The 23,036-nt window shown below is 47.8% G+C and overlaps 1 protein-coding gene and 1 long non-coding RNA gene across 16 annotated transcripts in view; both read left to right on the top strand.

Moving 5' to 3' along the window:
* Positions 1 to 1,233: 1,233 nt before the first annotated feature.
* LOC108348531 (uncharacterized) lies at positions 1,234 to 10,722 on the top strand. The gene is made up of 3 exons (XR_005495683.2): positions 1,234 to 1,429; positions 8,348 to 8,490; positions 10,238 to 10,722. It is a non-coding gene; the product is annotated as an uncharacterized LOC108348531 (long non-coding RNA).
* An 11,348-nt stretch (positions 10,723 to 22,070) lies between these two features.
* Positions 22,071 to 23,036, top strand: part of Kif13a (kinesin family member 13A) — a 182,537-nt gene continuing 181,571 nt past the window's right edge. For 14 of the 15 annotated variants that reach the window (XM_063276527.1, XM_063276529.1, XM_063276531.1 and 11 more), the window contains exons 1-2: positions 22,071 to 22,422; positions 22,697 to 22,787. In XM_063276527.1, coding sequence (XP_063132597.1) covers positions 22,368 to 22,422; positions 22,697 to 22,787 — 146 coding nt within the window. In that variant the 5' untranslated portion in view covers positions 22,071 to 22,367. Of the gene's footprint in view, positions 22,423 to 22,696; positions 22,788 to 23,036 lie in introns of those variants that run through there. The other variant, NM_001107462.1, reaches the window with a different exon arrangement.

Genomic DNA, 23,036 nt, shown 5'->3' on the forward strand with positions numbered 1-23,036 from the left:
TTCTAACCGCTGAGCCATCTCTCCAGCCCCTGAACAATTTTTGTTACAAATCATCCGAGAACATACTAAGACACAGTTCTGACCTTCTTTCCTTTGATCCAGAAGTACATTTGGGGAGTCACCTAGGTGAAGCATTTTTAGCTGAGCCTTCTGATTTCTTTGCCATGGTCACGGTGATGTGTTAACTAACCACTCGGGTCTGATGGTGAATTATTGACAACATTCTCTTTAAAACTTAATCTGCTCGGTACTGGGCTCCCATGTGACCTACTTCAGGCTCATCGCCTGGACTTTTAATTCACAGAAGGCATCTATTTCCTGTGCACTTACTGACTATTCCGTATTGGAGCTTCTCTTTTGAGATGCCGATTTGCTTTTTATCTTTGGAACATTTGATTTTACAATATTTCAAAAACATTTACGAATTTCTCTTCATCAAAAACCCCAGGGCAACAATTTGCTACATTAATAATAATAAACACTTTGTCTACATTTAGTGCCCATTTGCTAAGGGAAGGGAGGGAAACCTAAACTATTAGGGTACTCACTTTTTTTTTTTGGTTCTTTTTTTCGGAGCTGGGGACCGAACCCAGGGCCTTGCGCTTCCTAGGCAAGCGCTCTACCACTGAGCTAAATCCCCAACCCTAGGGTACTCACTTTTAACTGCTTGAGCCGACCCCTGTCCAAAGTGGGGTATTTAGTTGCACAACCAAAATGCATTCTAACATGTCATGAAATCAACAGTGATTCCTCAGTCACGATCACATACTCAGTCCGAATTGAAACCTTTCTTACAGGTCCCCAAATATCTACCCTCGGTAGGTGTGTCTGGCTCGGGGTTCAGTGTTCCTCACGGTGCATTCCACTGGGCTTTGTACTACAAGTTCTTGCAGGAAACCTGTCTCTCATCTCTCTTTTATTCAGAAATATGAAAGCGGTTGGACCTCTTTCGGTAAGTCTTGTAAAATGTGGAAGCAATTAGTCCAAGCAGCTATGGCCTTTTGAAGATCAATAGATGTTCGAACTTCATTTTTCTCACTGCGAGAAGCCATTCTCCTAGCCAAGGAGAGTCTCTGCGGTCTTCATACAAGTCTCCTTTTCCTCTATTTTTAGAAACCCGTGTGCAGGCTGCCACTACCACTTTCGCACATCTCTCTCCACAGCCGTGAGGGAATTCTGTCTTCTAAAGAGAAAATTCGTAGTTTAGAATTTTATTTCTTCTACTCATCTCAGAATCTTGGCATGGATCCCATGGGCGACACGTTCTAAAGTTACAAAGCCATACCTGCGGCAGAGCGGGGGGAGCCCGGAAAGAAAACCACCATAAGGGCCTGATGCGGAAATCCTCCTCTTCTCAGGGAGGGAAACCTGGAGAAAGGGTTTGCAGCTTAAGTTCCCTTCACCCGAAAGAACAGCTACAGAGGTGAAGGTAAGGATGCACAGGGATGTTTAGCAAGGCCCTGGGGGCTCAGGGTTTCTAGTTCAGAAGGGCAGACACATGGGAGGGAAGCAAAGGTGTCTTTTCCCCTCCAGGAAAAGCGAAATGCTGGTAAAGTTACCGCTGCTTTGGACTCAAACAAGATACATAGATGGGTAATCCGCTGGATAACCACTGTGCGAGTTGAACATCCCGCTGGGCTGAATGGAAACCGACTGACGCGGGCCCACGAAAGTTTTGGGTTGCCTCTCTGAGCCCCGTTAGTGCCGTTAGTGCCGCCGGGTGGAGTGTTGTCCGATCTTGCTGACTGGATATTGTGCAGGTGACCACAGCTGGCTGCGAATCCATGAGCACAGTAGCCAGGCCATGCCCAGGAGACAACCTTTCACGGTGCAGTCCTTATCCTCCGGCCCTTACCTTCTTTCCACCCCCTATTCCACAATGTTCCCTGAGCCTCGGCGTTGGTGAGTTGCTCTGCGTGTCCCATTTAGGGCTGACCACTCAAGAGACAAAGATTATGATTCTCTGAATTAACTGTTAGCCCACTGCCGAGGAAGCTCTCTGACCAGGGCTGAGAGGGGCACTAACCTAGTGATGTAATATCAATATTCAGAAGTCATTTTAAGACGTACAGTTTGCAAACCAACACTGGTAGGTTTTCCCTAGGGCCTATGACTTCCTAAGCCATGAGCTTTTTTGATGGGGCTCGCAGTACCAGGCATGAATTACTTCCTGTGGATCAGGCCTCCAACTGATTTACACACATACACACAAATGTATATGTAAATATATGTGTACATACATATATGAATATGTACATATATGCCTATATGCATATGTAAATATATGTGTGTAAATATGTGAATATTCAGATACATACACATGTAAATGTATAATATATACATATATGAATAACATTCTGTGTGTGTGTGTGTGTGTGTGTGTGTGTGTAGAAAGAGGGAGAGAGAGAGAGAGAGAGAGAGAGAGAGAGAGAGAGAGTGATAGTTCCGGTTTTAGAGGGAACTCCATCCTGTTTCTCCTAATGGTGATTTTACCTTACCTTCCTGCCATCATCATGCAGACTTTCCTCCCTATTCTCACTAACACTTGATAACTCTGATTGATCTACCTGACCGTAGGTATCTTAAGGCCTCAGTGCGATGTCTTATTGAGGTTTTGATTAACGTTCACCTGATGCTTAGTGATGATGCCCAACACCTTCCCAAGCATCTGTCAGCCACTGGTCTTTGGAATTATGAACTCAGATTCTTCACCCAGTCTGTCCTTCCTTCCTTCCTTTCCTTTCTTTCCTTTCCTTTTCTCTTTCTTTCTTTCCTTTCCTTTCCTCTTTCTTTCTTTCCTTTCCTTTTCTCTTTCTTTCTTTCCTTTCCTTTCCTCTTTCTTTCTTTCCTTTCCTTTTCTCTTTCTTTCTTTCCTTTCCTTTTCTCTTTCTTTCTTTCCTTTCCTTTCCTCTTTCTTTCTTTCTTTTCCTTTTCTCTTTCTTTCTTTCCTTTCCTTTCCTCTTTCTTTCTTTCCTTTCCTTTTCTCTTTCTTTTCTTCTTTCTTTTCTCTCTCTTTCACTTTCTTTCCTTTCCTTTTCTCTTTCTTTCTTTCTTTCCTTTTCTCTTTCTTTCTTTCTTTCTTTCTTTCTTTCTTTCTTTCTTTCTTTCTTTCTTTCCTTTCTGAGGAGCTGTACAGTCTATCTTCGTTTTCTGCCACTTCCATTTTTGCTAACTTGCTTCTGGCTAAGATGTGTCCCCCAAGTCAATGTTATCAGACCTTTTGAATTCATTTGAAGTCAGGACTTTAAAATATTCCTAGTGACATTCAAACAAAGTGCCCTTTTTTTTTTTTTCTTTTTTTCGGAGCTGGGGACCGAACCCAGGCCCTTGCGCTTGCTAGGCAAGCGCTCTACCACTGAGCTAAATCCCCAACACAGAGTGCCCATTTTGCAGTTGATCTACTATTGTACTAAATTCTAATTCCGTAAAGAGATCAGAATCCAAGCTAAGAAACAACTAAATCAACATATTCTGGTGGGTCCTGATAAGGACAGCTAACAGTTACCAAATGTTCACTGTAGGTAGGTGTGATCTTAGGTACGTTATTGTGTGGTGGTTAATTTTCTATGTGTCAACTTGACTGGGTCACACAGAGCCTTTGTATCTAAATGAACATTTCTGGATGTGTCTGCAGGTATTTCTAAAGAGGACTGTGTCTGAACTGGTAGATGGAGTAACGAAGCAGCCTCCCCTAATGTGGTATAGGCACCATCCAATCCGCCGAAAGTCCAGATAGAATAAAAGGCCAATTTGCTCTCTCTGCTGCACGATGGGCCTTCTCTTGCTACCTCCCTCTTCTCAGATCTTCACACTCAGACAATGCTTTCCTGGGTCTCCATAGATCACATCACGGACCTCATAATTACCATAACCATAGCAACCAGTTTCTTAAAACAGACTTCTCTAATTCCATTGGTCTCATTCTCTGGAGAGCCCTGACTTTATCTCAATTCATCTGTCCAATAATTCTGCAAAGTAGTCTTACCATCAGTGACATTTTGTAGGCGAGGAATTGAGACAGCAAGGTTACACAACTTAAGGCCACATATCAGGTACATTTAGAATGCTAAAATCATTTGCTCCTTGGGTCTGCAGTTGTAGCTCAATTGGAAGAGTGCTTGCTTAATTAACATGCATAAGGCCCTGGATTCCATCCCCAGCACTACATGAATGAAGCATGGTGGTGCATGGCTGTAATTCCAGTGATTGGGAGGTGGGGGCAAGGATCAGAACCTTAGAATCATCTCTGGCTACATAGCAAGCAAGCTTGAAGTCAGCCTGACATTCATGCAATCATGTCTTAAAACAAAGAAGCAAACACACAAACACCAATACACACTGCACACACACCACACACACACACACACACACACACACACACACATACACACACTACACATAGCACATGTACACAGACACCACACACACACACACACACACACACACACCAGAAATTCTAAGTCATCCCGACTACATAGCAAGTTTGATTATGCGACGTGGGCTACATGAAACCCTCCCAGAAATGCACAACAAACAAACGGCGGTTGTTCCTGAACAACAGTAGACAGCAATGAAGCTTGCTAGATCCCTTTACACTGTCAGAGACTTCGAACCACGTCGGAGAGCCATAGGACATACGTCTGCCTAGTTTACAATCAAGAGTCCCTGAAGAAGGGAGCAGGGGTAGCTGGGTTTCCAGAGTGGCCCAGGGCATATGGAGATGACAGTAGCCTCAGAGACAGGATTCCTCAGCCAGGATCACTCTCCTTTTCCTCCATATCATTGAGTTAAGAGTTTGGAACTTTGGAGGTCACAACGTTTTGTTTATGACTAGGAAGAGACAAGACAGTGAGAGAACCTCCATTCCATTTCCCGGGTTTTCTAGACTCCCTCCCTTTGTCCCTCCCTTCCTCCCCCACTTCTTTCTTAGATGGTGTGTTAAGAGACAGTCTTACTCTGTAGCCCGGGGTGGTCTGGAACTCATTATGCTGCCCAGTCTGGCCTTGGCCTTATTCTCCTGCCTCAGCCTCCTCAGTCTAGGAGTTATCAGCTCCTCTTCCCTTGCCCAATCCCCTGGACAGTACTTTTTACAATGCACACAGGTTATGCGACAATAGCAGATTCCAGTTCCTCCCATGTTAGTTTCAGGGGCTCCTCTTTCTACATGAGCCACTTCCCGTGCTGTGTAGATATGGTTCCCGTCTAGAAAGGAGACAACACGCAGGATCCCAGGAGAAGGAGTCCCAGGATGACCTCATTGCTTGACTATTGTGAGAGGATGCTGAATCTGTTTTTCAACCAAATGAATATATTAACCTTTCTGTATGAAGTCAGCAGTAGACTGGTACAGCATGTCTAAAGTAATTAACTCCCTACAGTTACCACATACAGGGACTCAAATCCTCAGACTTCCTTCTGTCCTTCTTCAGAACTCTAACTCTAACTCTAGCCCTCTGGCTGCATCCCCAACCTACTGCTTCATTCATTCATTCATTCATTCATTCATTCAGTTTCTTCTCTTCCTCCTCTTCCTCCTCCTCCTCTTCCTCTTTCTCCTCTCCTTCCTCCTCCTCCTCCTCCCCTTCCTCCCCCTCCTCCTTCTCTTGTTTGTTTGTTTTTCTGAGACAGGGTTTCTCTACATAGCCTTGGCAGTTCTGGAACTCACTGTGTAGTCCAGGCTGACCTTGAACTCAGCGATCTACCTGATTCTAATTCCCCGTGTGCTGGGATTAAAGGTTCGTGCCACCTGGTGGGAGGCTCGTTTCTTATGCCCAACAGATTCAGTGTTATCAGCACGTTGAGTTCCTCCATTTCCACTGTCTTTCTCACTAACCCCTTCCCCACACCCTCACCAGTACCTTTCTGCCTTTTTTTTTTCTTTTTTCTTTTTTCTTTTTTTTTTCAGAGCTGGGGACCGAACCCAGGGCCTTGCGCTCGCTAGGCAAGCGCTCTACCACTGAGCTAAATCCCCAACCCCACCTTTCTGCCTTTAACAGACCCAAATTCACTTAGTAGACAAGATATGACAGTTGGCCTTTTGTGCTCATATGGACTCCATCTGGGCATTCAGTCAGCAGTGTGTTGACGTATTTGAAAGACTGCATCTGTACTGAACACACACAGATGTTTTCCTTCTCATTATGACCTAAACAATACAGTAGAGCAATGGCTTAGATGGAACGTGTATTATATTGAGTATTAGTAATCTACAATTTACAGTATATGGGTTTAGCAAGGTAGAGGGAATGGGGGAGAAAGACAAGGCAAACACTGACGATGCCATGTCCTCCATGCTCTGTCCTGCTAATGTCCCTTCAGTGACTGCACTTGCTGCTGTCCTGGAAACAGAGCGAGTATATGGGGAGATGGGTTTAGTTCTTAAAGTGCTTGCCACACAAGCATCAGAACTGGAGTGTGGGTCCCTAGAATCCATGTAAAAGCCAGGCAGATAGGGCAGGCGCTCTGATCCCAGCACTGGGGCAGCAGAGGGAAGTGAACACGGGGTTGGGGCGGTGGAGAGGGGGGAGGCTGATTGGCTAACCTAGCAGGAATTGGGCAGCTCTGGGTTCCATAAGAAATCTGCCTCATGGATGCTCACAGGCAGCCATTGAACTGAGAACAGGGTCCCCAATGGAGGAGTGATAGAAAGGATTGGAGGAGCTGAAGGGGTTTGTAACCCCATAAGAACAACAATACCAACCAACCAGAGCTCCTAGGGACTAAACCACCATCCAAAGAACACACATGGACAGACCCATGGCTCCAGCTGCGTATGTAGCAGAGGATGGCCTTGTTGGGCACCAATGGGAGGAGAGGCCCTTGGTCCTGCCAAGGCTCAGTGCCCCAGTGTAGGGGAATGTCAGGGTGGGGAGGGGAGAGGGAGTGAGTGGGTGGATGGGTGGGGAAATGCCCTCATAGAAGTAGGGGGAGGATAGGATAGTGGGTTTCCAGAGGGGAAAGTGAGAAAGGGGCTAACATTTGAAATGTAAATTAAAAAGTATCCAATAAAAAAGAAAGAAAGAAATCCGCCTCAATATATAAATAAAGAGGAAGTAATTGAGGAGATACCCATGTCACCTCTGGACTCACCCAATGTCACCTCTGGGCTCCACACTCCCGTGTGCTCATACACACACCTCCCCACACACACATGCTTACACACATACAAATTCACACATGTATATGAATACCACACACCTATACCTAAAATCTAAAAATAAAAGTGCATGGGCAGGTATATGAAGGTTATATGCAAATACTGATATTTCACACGAGCGGTGTCAGCACCTAGAGAGTTTGGCGTCTTGGGGAGTTTGCGGGAGCTGTTCTCCATGGAAACTCGGGGTAACTGAAAGGATCAGCCACTACCCAAGACACCCCAAGAGCAAGTTCTCAGCACAAAGGAGACTTATTTGCCCAAGAGGGACAAGAACAGGAGACAGAGGACTAGGGAGAAGGGAGAGGAACAGAGGAGGAGGAGGTAGAGGCGAAAGGGAGAGGGATATTTCTCCCGGAGGTACAAAGGGCTGCTTCCAGATAGAGGGGAGACAGGTATGACCCATAGGCAAATAGTTTATAAAAGTATGGGGGGGGGAACACCATGTTAGGATGAGACGTTTAATTTTAATTGGGCAGGTTAATTAGATGAGCCAAAGGGGGCTTTGGTTGCTGGATTTCAATACTTTGAGAGCTGGACCCCCGTAGCCAGCCTCAGGAGGCAGAAGTGGCCAAATAAGGGAACAGAACTTGGTGGCTCCTTCGGGAATGCAATCTAATGGTTTAGCAAGGTAGAAGGAATGGGGGAGAGAGAAAAGGAAAACACTGAAGATGCTATGTCCCTCCATGCTCTGGCCTGCTAATGTCCCTTTAGTGACTGCACTTGCTGCTGTGCTAGGAACAGAGCAAGAAGCTCAGATCCAAAGAGCCCAAGGCACCTGGGTTTCATTAATATGGCCAAACCCATCTAGAGAGAGAAGGAATTAAACATGCAGAGAGTGGGATAAAAGCCCACGCGGTTCAAAGAATAGAGTGCAGTAATTAAAATTTCCAGCTGCCCAGTTCCTGGCTGCCTTCTCTGTCAGAGATGCACTCTCCCAGCCCCTGCCAGCCCGAGTCTGTCGCTGTGTCCTGTAATTCAGCATTTCCTGATAGAAATAAACCTGCACCTTTCCTTGCTTTGCAGACGCCAAAGCTCCCAGTGTGACCCTTAGTAGATCCCCTTGGCTGTCAGATGTGAGTCCTGGCAGCAGTGTTAACTGAAGTGGGTAAGAGGGGAGCAATGGTGTTCTTTCATTCTGTTCACTCAAATGCTTTCTGGGCTCTAAGCGGGCGCCTTTTCATTTCACAGGATGCCGGTGAACCTGCAGGGCTGATGAGAGTATTTCCAGAACATCAGGATGAAGCATGAACAGACACTCACTTTTAAGCCTCTGCTCTGTGGGGCTTTGAGAACTTCGCCTTACTTCCCGAAGCCACCGAAGAAGGACAAACGTGCGTGGGATTGCATACAAATGTGGGCAATATCAAAGCGGAAGTCTGTGAGAGGGTGCTCAGAACGTGCGAGAATTGGTCGGGCTCTTTATACCAGTAATTACGATAATAGCTTTCTATGTCCTAGAGGTTCCGAGGGTTTCGTGGTTCAAACAGGAGATCCCCTCGGGTCCTGGAAGAGGAAGTGACATCATCTTGAGTGGGAGGGCAAACAGTGTCTGAATCACTGTGTGGCCCCCCAACCAATGTGTCAGTCCTTCATGCTATGGAAAGCAATGATATTTGGATATGAAATACACCATATTGGCCAAGGTAATAGTCAAATAGTCACTTTGGGGGTTTCGGGTGAACTGGAGACATCACCAGCACACGAGAAGACATAACTTCTGTGACGTTCGAATTAAGGGCATATCTGTCCGTGCCAAGCTCAGTAGCGACAACAGACCTGGACAAATAGCTACCTGCTCACTGTAAGGCACCCATGGCTTAGCCAGTTTTGGTTATGTCAGAGCGTGTAATCCTTTTGATGTTTACTGTAACGTCATCCCCCTTTAAGCTCTTAATACTAAGGGGACCCACAGTGTTTTATGATCGTTCTTAATTTCTGTACCACTTGGATAGGATCCTCTTCTCTCTGCCTACCTCTCTCTCCAGAGTCTCACTACAGAGTCCAAGCTGGCCTCTGACGCTTGATCCCCCTGCCTCTGTCTCTCCAGTATAATTAGAGGCATCTACCACTATGCCTGGCTAGTAACTATAGTCTTCAGGTCAGGGTAAATCCTGCAAGAAAGGACTGTCTTGTTTGGGCCTTCTTCTCACTTTGGTTTTCTTTTGGTGAGTTTCAAAGGTTCTCTGAGCCCACTTTCAAGCACTAAGCCTGTCCCCTTGCACCGTGGTCTACCGCCAATGTGACAGGGTATCTTCATCAAGTTATCCCTAAATGCTACTCTACTGGAATGGGCTACTTCATAATTAGGTCCTAAGAAAACCTGTCTGAGGAAAGACGGAAGAATTTCTGTTTCCATAGCTCCGAACACTGCTCCTTGAGATCTGAGTCTCCTGATGAGGTCTCTGGGTTTATTCAGCTGCTTAGGGCCTTTGCACAGGGAAAAAAGACAGCCCTAATCTGAAACGCTGCTGGGCCCACTCAGAAGCAGACAGGGCAAATGACCTGTGTATAGACAGCAGCCTCCATCCAGGGGGGCCCCCTAAGCCTTCTCCTCACTACAAGTTCCTTATTGAGGTAAACTTTCTCCACATTGTGTGAAGGTATGTCTCTGTATTTCTGTTGTTAATTCTGTACTGGCAAAGAGCTAAATGCTGACAGGATCTTGATATTGTTATTTCTGTGGCCCATCATTGGCTTTATATTGTTTAAATATTGTGTCCTTCCTCACTTGCCTAAAGGCCAGCTAGAATTCTATCAGAGGTTCCAATTGGTTGAAATAAAGATCTGACAGCCAATAGTTGGGCAGGAAGTGAAGGGCAGAGAGAGGGATCCTGCTAGAAGAGGTAGACAAAGGGATTCAGAGGAAGGGTATACATGCAACAGGATTTACCATAGTGGAGCAGAGAGGTACAGAGCTAGCCGTGTGGAGGTCACGACCAAGTCAGTCAGGATGAGTTTAGACTAGCTAGCTGGGAAGACTGTCCAAGTGAAAGGTCTAATCTTAAAATTATATAAAAGTCTCTGTGACTTGTCTCTACCACTGGCGGCCCGAGAAAGTTCACTATAGTTTCCTTTCAGGTACTGCTTGTCTCCAGCTTTGAAACACCCAGCAGAGCAACTTAAAGAAGGAAGAACTCAGTTCTGCCCACAGTTTGGAGGTATGTCCCACCATGGTGGGGAAGATGGAGTAACAGTGGCTCGGGCTGTGGCAGCAGGAGCATCCAGCCATCACACTGCACCCAGAGTCAGGAAGCAGGGAGAGACAAACGCTGGCTCTCACCTCACTTGACCCTTTCGATACGGACTAAATTTGCATATTATTGTCCAGTCAATTCTGCTGGCCTGCCCTCGGCCCAGCAATTGCTTGTCACTACCTGCGGCCAACACCAGGTGCACCCTGATGTGTTCCTGGCTGATCTCTCTCTCCCCTTTTCTGTCCTTCTCTGTCCCACCGCCCCCTTCTCTGCCCTCATGGCTTTACTCCCATTTGTCTGCCTGTCTACCTGGCTCACTTGATGCCTTTACTCCTCTCCCTTCCCCCAATAAACCTCCTTTATACCTGATCTGTTGCATGGCACAATTACTTGAACACACCTTGGCATGGGCCCACCAGGCGCCCCCTTGCTGCATTATATCTCATAATACCACAGGCCTTTGGGGATAGAGTCCCCCACATTCAGGGTGGGTCTTCTCTCCCTCAATTAAACCTCCCTGGAAACTCCCTCATAGACAAGCCACAGGTGGGGACAAGGACCTTTAGCATTTGGACACGCAGATTCCCGATTGAAAAGTATTAGAACCAGTCACCAACGTAGATCATGTGATTTACCTTATCCATTGAAAATTATAAAGTCTACATCCATTATGGAAATCAGTGTTTAAATTCTTCAGAAAGCTGGGGACAGATCTCTAACAGTTTCCTTTTATGTTGTCTAGCAGTTTCCTCCAAGACCAAAACATTCTAGCCTGCAGAGGAACTCCCTAAGCAAGAAGGAAAACAAAATAGCTTCAGGAAGTCCCTGAAACTGACCACATTCACTGAGCCCCTTCCTGACAGAGTAAAGGATAAAAGCTGAGAGTCCCTCTCAAAGGCGGGGTAGGGTGGGAATACTGAACTGCAAAGAAGACTCTGAGAGGAAACCAGCTCTCCAGAAGAAGCACAAACCAGCCAAGACACCTGAAGACATTTAAACCAACTGAGGCCCCTGAGAAGAACACTCTCCAAACTGTGGAGCCACCTGCAGGTTGTGCAGAGTCCAGGTTTCCCATCTTTTATGAGCAGTCACCCATGTTGGGGTGAGCTTTGGTAATGCAGCTGCCTTTGTTTCTGTCCCTTCTGCCCCTGTAAATAATTCCTCACCCATACTCCTGTCAATAACCCCAACAAAACTCATTGGTTCACCAAGTTGGACTTTTGTGGTATCCATATTTTGGTCTGTCCTGGGTTCTCTAACTGGAGTAAGTAGATGAATGCGTCTTGTTTCTTCAGGAAAAGTTTAGTCACACAACAGATCTACATTAAGATCCAGTTATACTACTCTGGAGTATATACCCAAAGGACTCTACATTCTACCACAGAGACACTTGCTCAACCATGTTCATAGCCAGAAATCTGAAACAGCCCAGATGTTCATCAATAGATGAACAGTGAGAATATGTTTGACAATGAGATCCAGCTATTTTAAAACGTGAAACCGTGAAAGTCACAGGTAAATGGATGAAGCTAGTGCCTTAGTAGTTCCATTGCTGTGAAGAGATACCATGACCAAGGCAAGTCTTATAAAGGACAACATCTAATTGGGACTGGCTTACAAGTTCTGAGGTTCAGTTCATTATCTTTTTTTTTTTTTTCAAAGCTGGGGACTGAACCCAGGGCCTTGCGCTTGCTAGGCAAGCACTCTACCACTGAGCTAAATCCCCAACCTAGTTCATAATCATCATGACAGGAAGCAAGCCAGTGTCTAGGGAGGCATGGCACTGGAGGAGCTGAGAGTTCTACACCTCGTTCCAAAGGCAAAGAGGAGAAGACTGGCTTCCAGGAAGCTGGGAGGGGGGGTCTTAAAGCCCTCAGCCACAGTGGCACACCTACTCCAACAAAGCCACACTTCCTAATAATGCTACTCCCTGGGACAAACATATTCAAACCACCACGGCTAGGTAAAAATCATCCTGACTGAGGTAACATTATTTGTAGATGTTAGCTTCTAAGACATTGATAGGCATGCTATAAGCATGTAACCACAGAGGTTAGGTATAGAGTAAGGGAGTGGGGGGTGGGATAGAACTAGGAAGATATGTGTACAACATATACTTATGGAGAGAGAGAATGGGAGACCAGAATGGGAGGATTAAATGGAGAGGGAAGAGAGGGCTAAGGGAAGGATACAGGGAGAGACAAACTAACACTCAGGACCATTTGAGGGATTGTATGGAAACTTGCTACAGCAGACGCTTCTTTGTTTTGTTTTTTTTTCTTCTTTTTTCAGAGCTGGGACCGAACCCAGAGCCTTGCGCTTCCTAGGCGAGCGCTCTACCACTGAGCTAAATCCCCAACCCCGCAGACGCTTCTTAAAATACATGTCTGAAAGAAGTCTAAATGGAGCCACCAAGTAATGGCAGAGACAGTGCCCCAACTCCACATGTTTTACCACAAAGATAAACTTTCAGGATATCAGGAAGTTGAGGTTCAATAACTTTCTTTTTTTTTCTCTTTAAACATTTGTAATGATTTATTTATTCTTATTTTATGTGCACTGTGTTTGGCCTACATGTGTCTGTATTAGGGTGTCAGATCCCCTGGAACTGGAGTTACAGTCAGTCCTAAGCTACCATGTGGGTGCTGGGAATTGAACCTGGGTCATCAGGAAGAGCAGCTCTTAACCAGTGCTCTTAACCACTGAGCCATCTCTCCAGCTCAATAACTTTCAAGACATAAATTTATGATGTTGGCGATGGCAACGTTTGTTGAATAAAGTTCACAGGAAATTGAATAGCAGACAGTTTTAAAAAGAAAAAGGAAATGCTAATGTCTTTGGTGTGTCTTGTCTGCACGAGGTGGAGAGCCATTGGGTGATATTTTCCTTTTCTTCTGCCCAGAGTCAGCTCTGTCTCAGCTAAAGTCTGGTTTGTCAGCCCAGCCCTCAAAACACAAGGCATGAGAGCTGAGCCAGACCCTGTGGTGATGGATATTTATGGGGAGGAGGTACTGAGCTTTTACATGGTTACTGGTCACCGTGGAGAACTCAGCCCAGACCGACGGATGCAGTTGCTTTAGTTAGATTTATAGAAAGCCTCTTAGGGAGTATTCGCTTGCCCTGGAATTACCTTTTGATTCTCTGATGACTTAAGCCATTGGCAGTTTTTAGGTCATCCTGATAGCCTACTACTGGCTGAAATGGCCTTTGAACTCGGTCTCACAGGAATCAGGCGAAGCGAGAGTTCCCGGAAGTCTGCCGTCCGCTATCTTCAGAAACTACGGCTTTCTAGTTTCTAACAGAAATCTGTGCCAGCTAGAACTTTCTAGCAAATATGTACATAAGCAAGAGCTTGCAGGCAAAGGCTGCCCACTGGCCTGCTGGTGTGGGGCAGTGAAAGACACCCTGGTTCCCGGTTGAAGAGGGAGACCCTGAAAGGGATGGTAAGCGTTTCACCTGACTCCCAAGAAATCAGGCCGGTCACTAGCCGGCAACCCTCCATAGATTTGTGACCATCGGTCACATAAGGGTAACCCCAAGCCCCTTCACAGGTAAGGTGACCACAGGTCAGGTAGGCTCAAGACAGATCTCCATTATAATGGGGTACCTAAAGGCCTCGAGGCTTAGCCAATGAATTTCCCTTCCCAGACACTCCTTCCTGCAGAAGGTATTTAATCTCATACACACAGAGAGAAGTGGGGTATGGCTTTATTCATCCCGCCATGACAATAAACATCTTGAAACCATAGACTGCCTCTTTTCATGGGATCCACCGTGGGAAGCCACGGAGAAGACCTTCGCCTACATAATCACCCTCTTATTTCCCCCAGAAGTCCTCTCTGTGCTCCCAGTGGCAGCTGCCACCAAGCCCAAGTCCGCCAACGTCCAACCAAAAGACTCCCCACAGGACCAATAGAGCGTCTCCCCTTTCTCCCCCTCAGCCCCAGGCTAGATCCAGCCCTGGGGGCCCCCACTCCATTTATGCCCAAGAGCCTGAGAGCCAGCCGGCCCTGGCCTCCTTGCAGGCCTGGGTAACCCCGAGTCAGCTCCGACTGTGTCCCACGCTCAGACTGCGGCTGGGTAAGCACGGTCAAACTTCCCCGGAGTGGATGCGGGACCCCACCATTAATCCTACAAGCTGCCCACCATTAATCTTACAAGCTGGGATATGCAGCAATGGTTAGTCATGGTGGACTTCAGAATATGCAGAAGTAGTTTTGAAAAAATGTCTGGGCCAAGTTGTGTTGTGGGGAGCAGTCACCATCTGTCTCAGAGCCCACCCCCAGTCTAGAGGTTTTTAGACCAACCCTCTCTCCTGCATGGCAGCTTCTGATCTCAGGTTACGGCTTTATTCCAGGCTTCTTTTCCTCAGACTGACTCCAGGAGGAGCTACTATCTGTCCAGCCCCAGAGCTGTGGTTCTCAGGCTTCCCAATGCTATGACCCTTTAATGTGGTTTCTCCTGTCGTGGTGACCCCCAACCATAAAGTGATTTTTATTGCTACTTCATAACTGTAACTTTGCTACTGTTAGGAGTCATAATGTAAATATCTGTGTTTCCTGATGGTCTTGGGTGACCCCTAGCAAAGGGTCACTGGACCCCCTCCAAAGAGTCCAGACCCACAGGTTGAGAACCACTGCTCTAAAACCCCCCTGATTATTTCAGTTAACTAAACAGGGATAGGAAAAGAAAAACAAACCAAATCAGAGGGTTACAGGTTCTCTGCTGGAGATCCACCCAGACAGACTCTGTGGCCTTCTTAGATAACTGCTATTAATCTATGCTTCCCGCCGTCTTTGAGGACTTTTGGGGGTGGGAGATGGGGACACATACCTTAGCCCTTACAATCAAAGAAGCTTAAAGAGCCCACTGCAGCTGGGTAGGAGGTATGTTGTCTGTGACTTCCAGTGGATACTCGGCTGTTCTGAGGGGCTCTAGCTATGGCGGGAAACAACCCTTTCAGGGTTGGTTTTCAGGCCACAGTGTGGCATTCAGTGGGAACTCGACCAGTATTTGGGGGGGGGAGGGGGGGACTCATCCACTCATCCATCTGCTGTGAGTAACCCCGGCTCACTGAAGGAAGGAAACCTGGGTCAATGAACAGGTGATGTTGGGGCTGGAGCTATGCCTCACCTGTTAAGAATGCACCTCCCTCTTGCAGAGGGCTGGGATTTTAGTCCCAACACCCACATCTGTAACTTTTCTGGCCTCTAGTAGCACTTGGCACATGTAGTCACTTAGATCCACGCAGGTAAAACATACACATATGGAATTAAAAAAAATCGTAAAAAATATAGTGGACGTGATGCTGCTCATGGTGGTGGAGGTGGTGATGGCGATGATAATGATGATCATAAATTCAAGGGTGATTCGGCCAACACCACATACCCATACCAGATACCGCTCTAGGTGAGTGTGGTTCAGTAACATAAACAACCCTCACCCACGCCATTTTAGAGCTCAGAAAATGGAGGGTGGCATGGGGTAAGGACTTAAATAAGGTCACACAGTTGTCGGGTGGCCAAGTTGGAGTGTAAACCTGGACTGCAAGACCTCTCTGTGGATTCTTACCCTTCCCGATCTTGGTACCTTCCACATCCCTTCATGTTACATCATGTGTGTACTCAACTCTGCCTATGCCCTCAGTGAGGGAGAAGCTGGATGAAAGGTAGAAGGGTGGGGCCTGCACTAGTTTGTGGAGTTTATTGACACTCAACATGCAACACTGGCTGTCTCCTGAGCATCCCATGTCTCCTCTGTCTCAGCCTGTTTGCCCGTGTTAACTCCACCCTCCCCATAAGAGCCTGGAGGCAGGGATGCTCCTCCTTGGTGGGGCCTCTGTCAGCTACTTATCACTGGGATCAAATACCTGAAAGATACAGCTTGGTGGTGGTGGGGTGGGCACACAGCTTTATTTTGGCCCACAGTGTGAGGGGATACAGTCCACGGGGGCATGGAAAGCCCAGTAGCTGGAAAGTCGGGTCACGTGTGTCAGCACTCATGAGGCAGAAAATGGTGAGTGCTGTTGCCATCCCGCCTCCTCCTGCTCCCCATTGTATCTGGTCCGGGCCTGCAGACCTTGGGAAGGCACTGCTCACAATGAAGTTAAGCTTTGGAAATGCCCTCATGGGACACACCCAGAAGTGCACCTCCTCAGGCATGAGGAATGCCTTAATCCAACCACACTGACGATTAAAACGAACCATCGCAACATCTGGATTTGAAGGCTGCAGGGTTTGCAAAAGTCCAGAGAACCCTCTCTTCTCTAAACGTCCCTGGGCAACTGTTCCACTGCCCTCTTTAAGAGCAGTTTTTTTTGTGGCCTGCCAAGGAGAATGAGAATCCAGCTACTCCATAGCCCTCAGGATGACTTTCAGGAGGGACCAGCTGTTCAGTCCGTGATGAGAGCGTCACAGGATCTTTCCCCCACCATCATCTCTCCATCCTATTATTTCAAATGAGGGAACCGGGGCTCAGAAGAGTTCCTCCAGATTTGCTGGTCCAGAAAGGGAGGTTTCCGATTTCATACCTGACATTCTCCATGCAAGAACTCTACCCCACCTCACCACCCCTGGAATTTCAGACCAGATCCCTCAAAGGATCTGTCTGATGGGCTCAGTATGAGGAATTACTGTACTGAGCAAGTGTGTGTGTGTGTGTGTGTGTGTGTGTGTGTGTGTCACACAGCACAATCACACCTGTACAAGGATCCAAGGACGTGGGGGAGGGAGGAACAGCAGTTCTCAGGATGGAATCTTATACTGCATATGTGGTGGGAGTCGGGATTCCCGACTTGTTACTCATGAGCCAATAGAAAATTAAGCTGCTTCAGGCTCCGTGTTAGTGAGTGAGGTAAGACACTCCTTCTGAAGCCTTTCTTTCTGGTAGCAAGCTGTCCGGGTAGAATGGCTGGGACAGTGGAAGAGTATATTATGTGACATGATATTTAAAAACAAAACAAAACAAAACAACAAGAATAAACTGGCTGTAATGCCTATGTGTTCTTCTTCAAATATAACTTTTCACATTTCCGCATGGAGATAAAGACTTTGGTCCTCTGCTTGAATCTAGGTGGCCCTGTGATGACAGTAGACGCACCACTATAGCATTTCTGCAGTTGGGTCAGAAATGACGGGAGACATTCCACCGGCCCTTCAAATGCTTGCTGTGCGGTTAGCCTTTGGTCACTGTGGACAAAATATCTGAGATAAACAACCTATGAGGAGGACTTACAGTGTGAAAGGTTTGCTGGCTTCGTTGATTTTGAGTCTGTGGTGAGGCGACCACCATGACGGGAATTGCGTGGCCGAGCACAGCTGCTCACCTAGCGGTGGTCACAAAGCCAAATGGAAGAAAGATGGCGGCCAGTATTCTAATATAACCACGCCTACGGTGCCCTAACTTCTTTCCGCTAGTCTCTAAGACTTAATTTTCGATCAGATCCAAATCTCACCGCCAGTGGGGGACCACGCCTTTAACACATGGGGGTTGGAAGCTACTCAAGATCTAAACTCTATACCTCCCCACGCAGAGAGCTCCTAGAGGGAAAGTGAGGTGACAGGCAGTTACTCAGCTCCATCGCCCCGCCCCTAGCTGTTCCGGCTCCATCTGTACGCACTGATGATAAAACTAGAGCCGACCTCCTCAAGTCCACGACTCACTGGACCTGGGAGGGCTGCTGTCCATGAGCGTCATTTAGAGTTTCTAATGTGTGGGTGGGGGCAGAACTATTACATAACAGCACGTGCTGATTCCCAGAGGCCTGCAGAGGGACGTGAATGTCACCTGCAAATACCTGAAGGATGTGTTGCGTCAGGAGGCAGGCTGGAAGTGTCGAGCTGTGACGGACAGTACTGAGAGCACCAGCTGGGATTTCTACAGGGACAAATGTGGCTCCTCACAGAGGCCTTCTCTCAGGACCTGACCCGCCAGTGTGCTTGAAACTGGAGATTCAAGTGGAAGACACAGGGCAACTTTGGGGTGTGTGTGTGTGTGTGTGTGTGTGTGTGTGTGTGTGTGTGTGTGAAGGGTTTCAAAGATACACCAGTACTCTTAAAAGCTATAATTATTTTTATTATGTTTATTTCCGTGTGTGTGTGTGTGTGTGTGTGTGTGTGTGTGTGTGTGTGTGTGTGCATGCGAAATGTGATGCAGGAGTCAGTTTTCTCATTCTACCAGGTAGGTAGGTGCTAGAGTTGGTACACCAGGTTTGGTGGTAGGCATCTTTACTTTATATATGTATGTATATATATGTATATATGTATATATTATATAATAATATACATGTATATGATATATACATATATGCATGTGTATACATATGTATATAATATATACACATGTATATGATATATACATATATACAGACATATACATATACATATACATATATATACATACACACATACATACCTGGGTTTAGTTTCCAGCTGCAGCATGACAGCTCAGAGCTGCGGTTAATATCAGTTCCAGGGGATCTGATGTGGTCTTCTGACTTCTTTGACCCCCTTCACTGATGTGGAATGCCTACATGCACACAAATAATATATATATATATAATACACATACATAATATAATATATACTATATTTTTATTTTATGCATGTAAGTATTTTGCCTGCATGTACATATGTGTACCACATGCATGCTCAGTTCCTGCAGCGTTCAAAAGAGAGTATCAAATCCCCCGGAACTGGACTTATAGATGTCCGTGAGTCACCACGTGGGTGCTAGACATCAAACTTAGGTCCTCTGTAAGAGGAATAAGTGCTCCTAACTACTGAGACACTTCTGGGGCCTAAGACCCAATTCTTAGTAAGTGAGGACAAACTGGTTCTGCCAAGCCCATATTTAGTAAACTCTTGGAAGAGGTAAAGAGTAGATGGGGCTTTTCAGGCCCAAGAAGGCTGGAAAGTAGGAAGGGCCATTTCCAGTGGAACTGTTTGACCAGCAACACTAAAACCACACCCCTCTCACCTTAAGACCTCTCTTTATCCACTTAGGGTCTTTCCTAATTGTGCATTCCTCTGCTTGCTTCACACCTCACATCCCGTGGCTTGCCAAATCACTCCACTTTCATCTCCACATTAAGTGCCCTGCCTCTGTTTCTTCTGCTCCGTTTGCAGCATCGCTAACTTTCTTCCGGCCATGTGGCTTCTCATCTGGAAGCCTACAACAGCCCTCTTAATGGAGAGAAGACTGCAAATGAATTATCTAAAGAGATGCTTCCCCTCATGTCATCTCCAGGTTCCAAACCTTCACTTCATTTAGAACAGAGACGAGTTCTCAAGCACAAGAGGCATCGATGGTGTGGCTAATAGGCTTAAAGTCCTGGGTTCGATTCCCAGAATTGCTAAAGATTTTCATGAACTAGTACAGAATGAGAAAGAACATAGAAACGGGTAAGGAGGGGGTCTCTCTCTTCTTTCTTTGGGATGGGGATCTCATTCTTCAGCTCAGGATGGCTTAGAACTCTTGGTGATCCTCCTGCCTCAGTGTCTGGAGTTTTGGGATTATAGGTGTGTACTACCATGTCTGGTTTCTCACCTTTGTTTCTTAAGATTGCCACAGTATAATACTATAAACACTGTGGTATAAAACAAACGGAAATATATTTGTTTTCTTGACCCAGGGGCCACACTTCCAAATTCAAGGTGCTAGCAAAACCACATTTCTTCTGAAGACTCCATGGAAGAATTCCTCCTTGTCTAGCTTCTGGTAGCTCCTAGCAGTCCTCTGCTTCTGGCTGCATCTGTCTCGTCTTGTCTTCTCTCTCCCTGGCTTCCTTCCTGCATGTGTGTGTCTGAACTCCCCCTTCCTCTCCTTCACAATGGCACTAGTCATTGGATTTAGGATGAATTCTAACCCAGTATGACTGCATTGTATTTCTGCAAAGACATTCTTTCAAATGAGGTCACATTCACAGGCTCTGGGGGATAGGACTTCAATGTATATTTTAAGGATTTATTTTTATTTTATGTATATGGGCGTTTGCTTGAATGCATGTATGTCTCTGAGCCTGAGGAAGCCATATGAGGGCATAGGATCCCCTAGAACTGGAGGTGCAGATATTTGAGAGCAGCTGGGTGTTGGTTTTCCAGAAAGAGCAGCAAGTGTCCTTAACCCCTGATCTCAGCCTCTTGATATATACATACATACATATATATACATATATATACATATATAAAACAATATATTGATTATATATACAATATATAATATTGATTATATATACAATATATAATCAAGATTAAAAGGATTAAAAAAAAACAAGAACATATATAATCAAAGTACAGAATTTTAATTTCCTGGCAGCCGGATACAGGAAAGAGTATAGGAAGCAAAGCTAGGAAATGCAGTGAAGAGGATGTCGCAGTAATTCAAAGGTGAGAATTGAGCCTCAGGGGTTTGTGAATCCTGTTGAAGAAATAGCTCAGGGCCTCTAGCCAAGAGTCTACAAAAGTGTCTGTCGTGTGTGTGTGTGTGTGTGTGTGTGTGTGTGTGTGTGTGTGTGTGTGTGAGAGAGAGAGAGAGAGAGAGAGAGAGAGAGAGAGAGATTTGAAAAGCTGAATGGAGGGACAGAGTAGGCAGGTAGCATTAGGAACCCAGGAGGCAGACTGCTGGATGACCCTCCGAGGTGACCTGAGATAGTTGGTCACCTGAATCGAGGTGAGGGAGACTAAGGAACAACAGCGGAAGCACTGCTTAAAGCCAGGCTTCCTGCGAGCTAGAGGTGTGACTCAGTGGTACAGCGGTAGACCGCATGTGCAAATCAGTCGCAGCACAGGGCACCAGTTGGTGACACACTGAATTCCTCATATTTAGACCACCTGCCACACGTGGTTTACCATAATAAGTATCTCTCCGCCCTCGGTGTGGCCTCTGGAGACCAGAGCCAACGAAGTTGTTCCTGCTTGTGTGGTCTCTACAGCACCTCACGCAGTCAGCACTCCATAAAACTCCCCATAAAGCAGTTCATGAATGAGTGAATTTGGACATTCACACCATAGCGAGATTCCCCGGATCCAAACTGCTAGACTTGAGCACGTTTCCAAACGCCTGGCACAAAATAAGTGCCGCCCTCAAGCACTTGTTGAACCAAACAGAGTAAATCTGCTTCCCTCAGTTCCGCCCAGGCAGGGAGGTCTGGCTTTGGCAGAAGCGCGGATCGCGCTGCTGCGTTCTATTCTTACGTAAGAGTTAATGAACCCTCCCGGCCCTCTAGACCCCTCCCATTACAAGGGCGCAAGGGAAAGAAAATGAGCGCCGTATTTACAAACACACGGTTTTGGTGGTCCATTTCAAATTCATTTCTAGCCTCGGCTCCCCACAAAGAGCTTAAAATACCGCTGCAAAGCTCAGTGTGGGGCGCCGAGGGGCAGTGCGCTGTGGATTTCGCTGGAGGCGGAAGGATGGTGTGGACTAGGCCTGCGCACCCGGCACCCTCTCCAAAGCCCCTCAGACCGCCCCAGGGCCCTGGCTGTGAGGGTGACAGCGGCCCCTGAAGGTGACTTCAGCTCAAAGGAGGGGTCTCCTTCTCCAGGCCCAGCAGCCCGGAGCCCGATCGCCTTTGCAGGGCACCCCTTCCCGGGTCTCCGCTGCCCAGAGGCCGGAACCGCTCGCCTTTGTAAAGCGCCCCTTCTCGGTCTGCAGCGGCCTTACATCCCGGGCGCGGCCCCCGGAGCGGAAGATGGCGACGCTGCCCGGCCCCGGGCGGCCGCGAGGGGCCGCGGTGTTGCGCGCACAGCCCGGCCCGAGCGGCTAGAGCGGCGCCTGGGCCCGCGGCCTCCTCCCGCCGCTGCGCCCCGCCCCGCGCCCGCCCCTCCCTGGGCCCGGCCGTGCCCCGCGTCGCGCTCCCCCGGGATGGCCCGCGCGCCTCGGCGCTGCGTCTCGGAGCTCTCGGCGGAGCAGCGGCAGCCGCGCTCGGGGGGCGCGCGGCTGCGGCTGCGGCTGCGGCGGCGGCGGCGGCGCGGCGCTTGAAGGGGCCGCGTCGGGCGGAGCAGCGCGCCGCCAACATGTCGGATACGAAGGTAAAAGTTGCCGTCCGGGTCCGGCCCATGAACCGAAGAGGTGAGCCACTTTCCCCAGCTCCTTTTGCATTTCTGCTCCGGCCGAGGGCGGGGGCTTGTGGGGGGGGGCAACTTTGCAAACTGCAGGGGCAGCCGGGGATCGGGGACACCCGGGTGGGCCGGCGTGGCCCCGGGTGGAGGTGGCGCCCAGGCTCCGGCTGCGGCCACTATGTGCCCGGGGCGCCGTCTCCCTGCCTGCCCGGACCGAACCACGCGCGCCGGCTACGGCCGCGGATGCTCCACTTTGCAACATCGCCCTGCCCCTGTGCTTTCAGAGCTGGAACTGAACACCAAGTGCGTGGTGGAGATGGAAGGGAACCAGACGGTCCTGCACCCTCCTCCTTCCAACACCAAGCAGGGAGAAAGGTAAATCCCACCCCGCCGGCTACTGCCAAGTTTGAGCCCGGAAAACCCGAGTGCGCTCTCCCATTGTTAGCAAGGGTGGCTTCAAGTTTGTCCCACGCTCATATGGGAAGCGGTTGCAAGTGCAGGGTCCCCTCCCCTCTCGTCCCCTCTCGTACAGAGCGATGCCTCTCAGGCAGGGAACCCTGGCCGGAGACAACACTTAGGCTTCCAGGCTCCTAGAACGTGAAGGGACCGGATGGAGATGTGTAG

This window comes from Rattus norvegicus, chromosome 17, assembly GCF_036323735.1.
Source record: "Rattus norvegicus strain BN/NHsdMcwi chromosome 17, GRCr8, whole genome shotgun sequence".
Taxonomy (NCBI): Eukaryota; Metazoa; Chordata; class Mammalia; order Rodentia; family Muridae; genus Rattus; species Rattus norvegicus.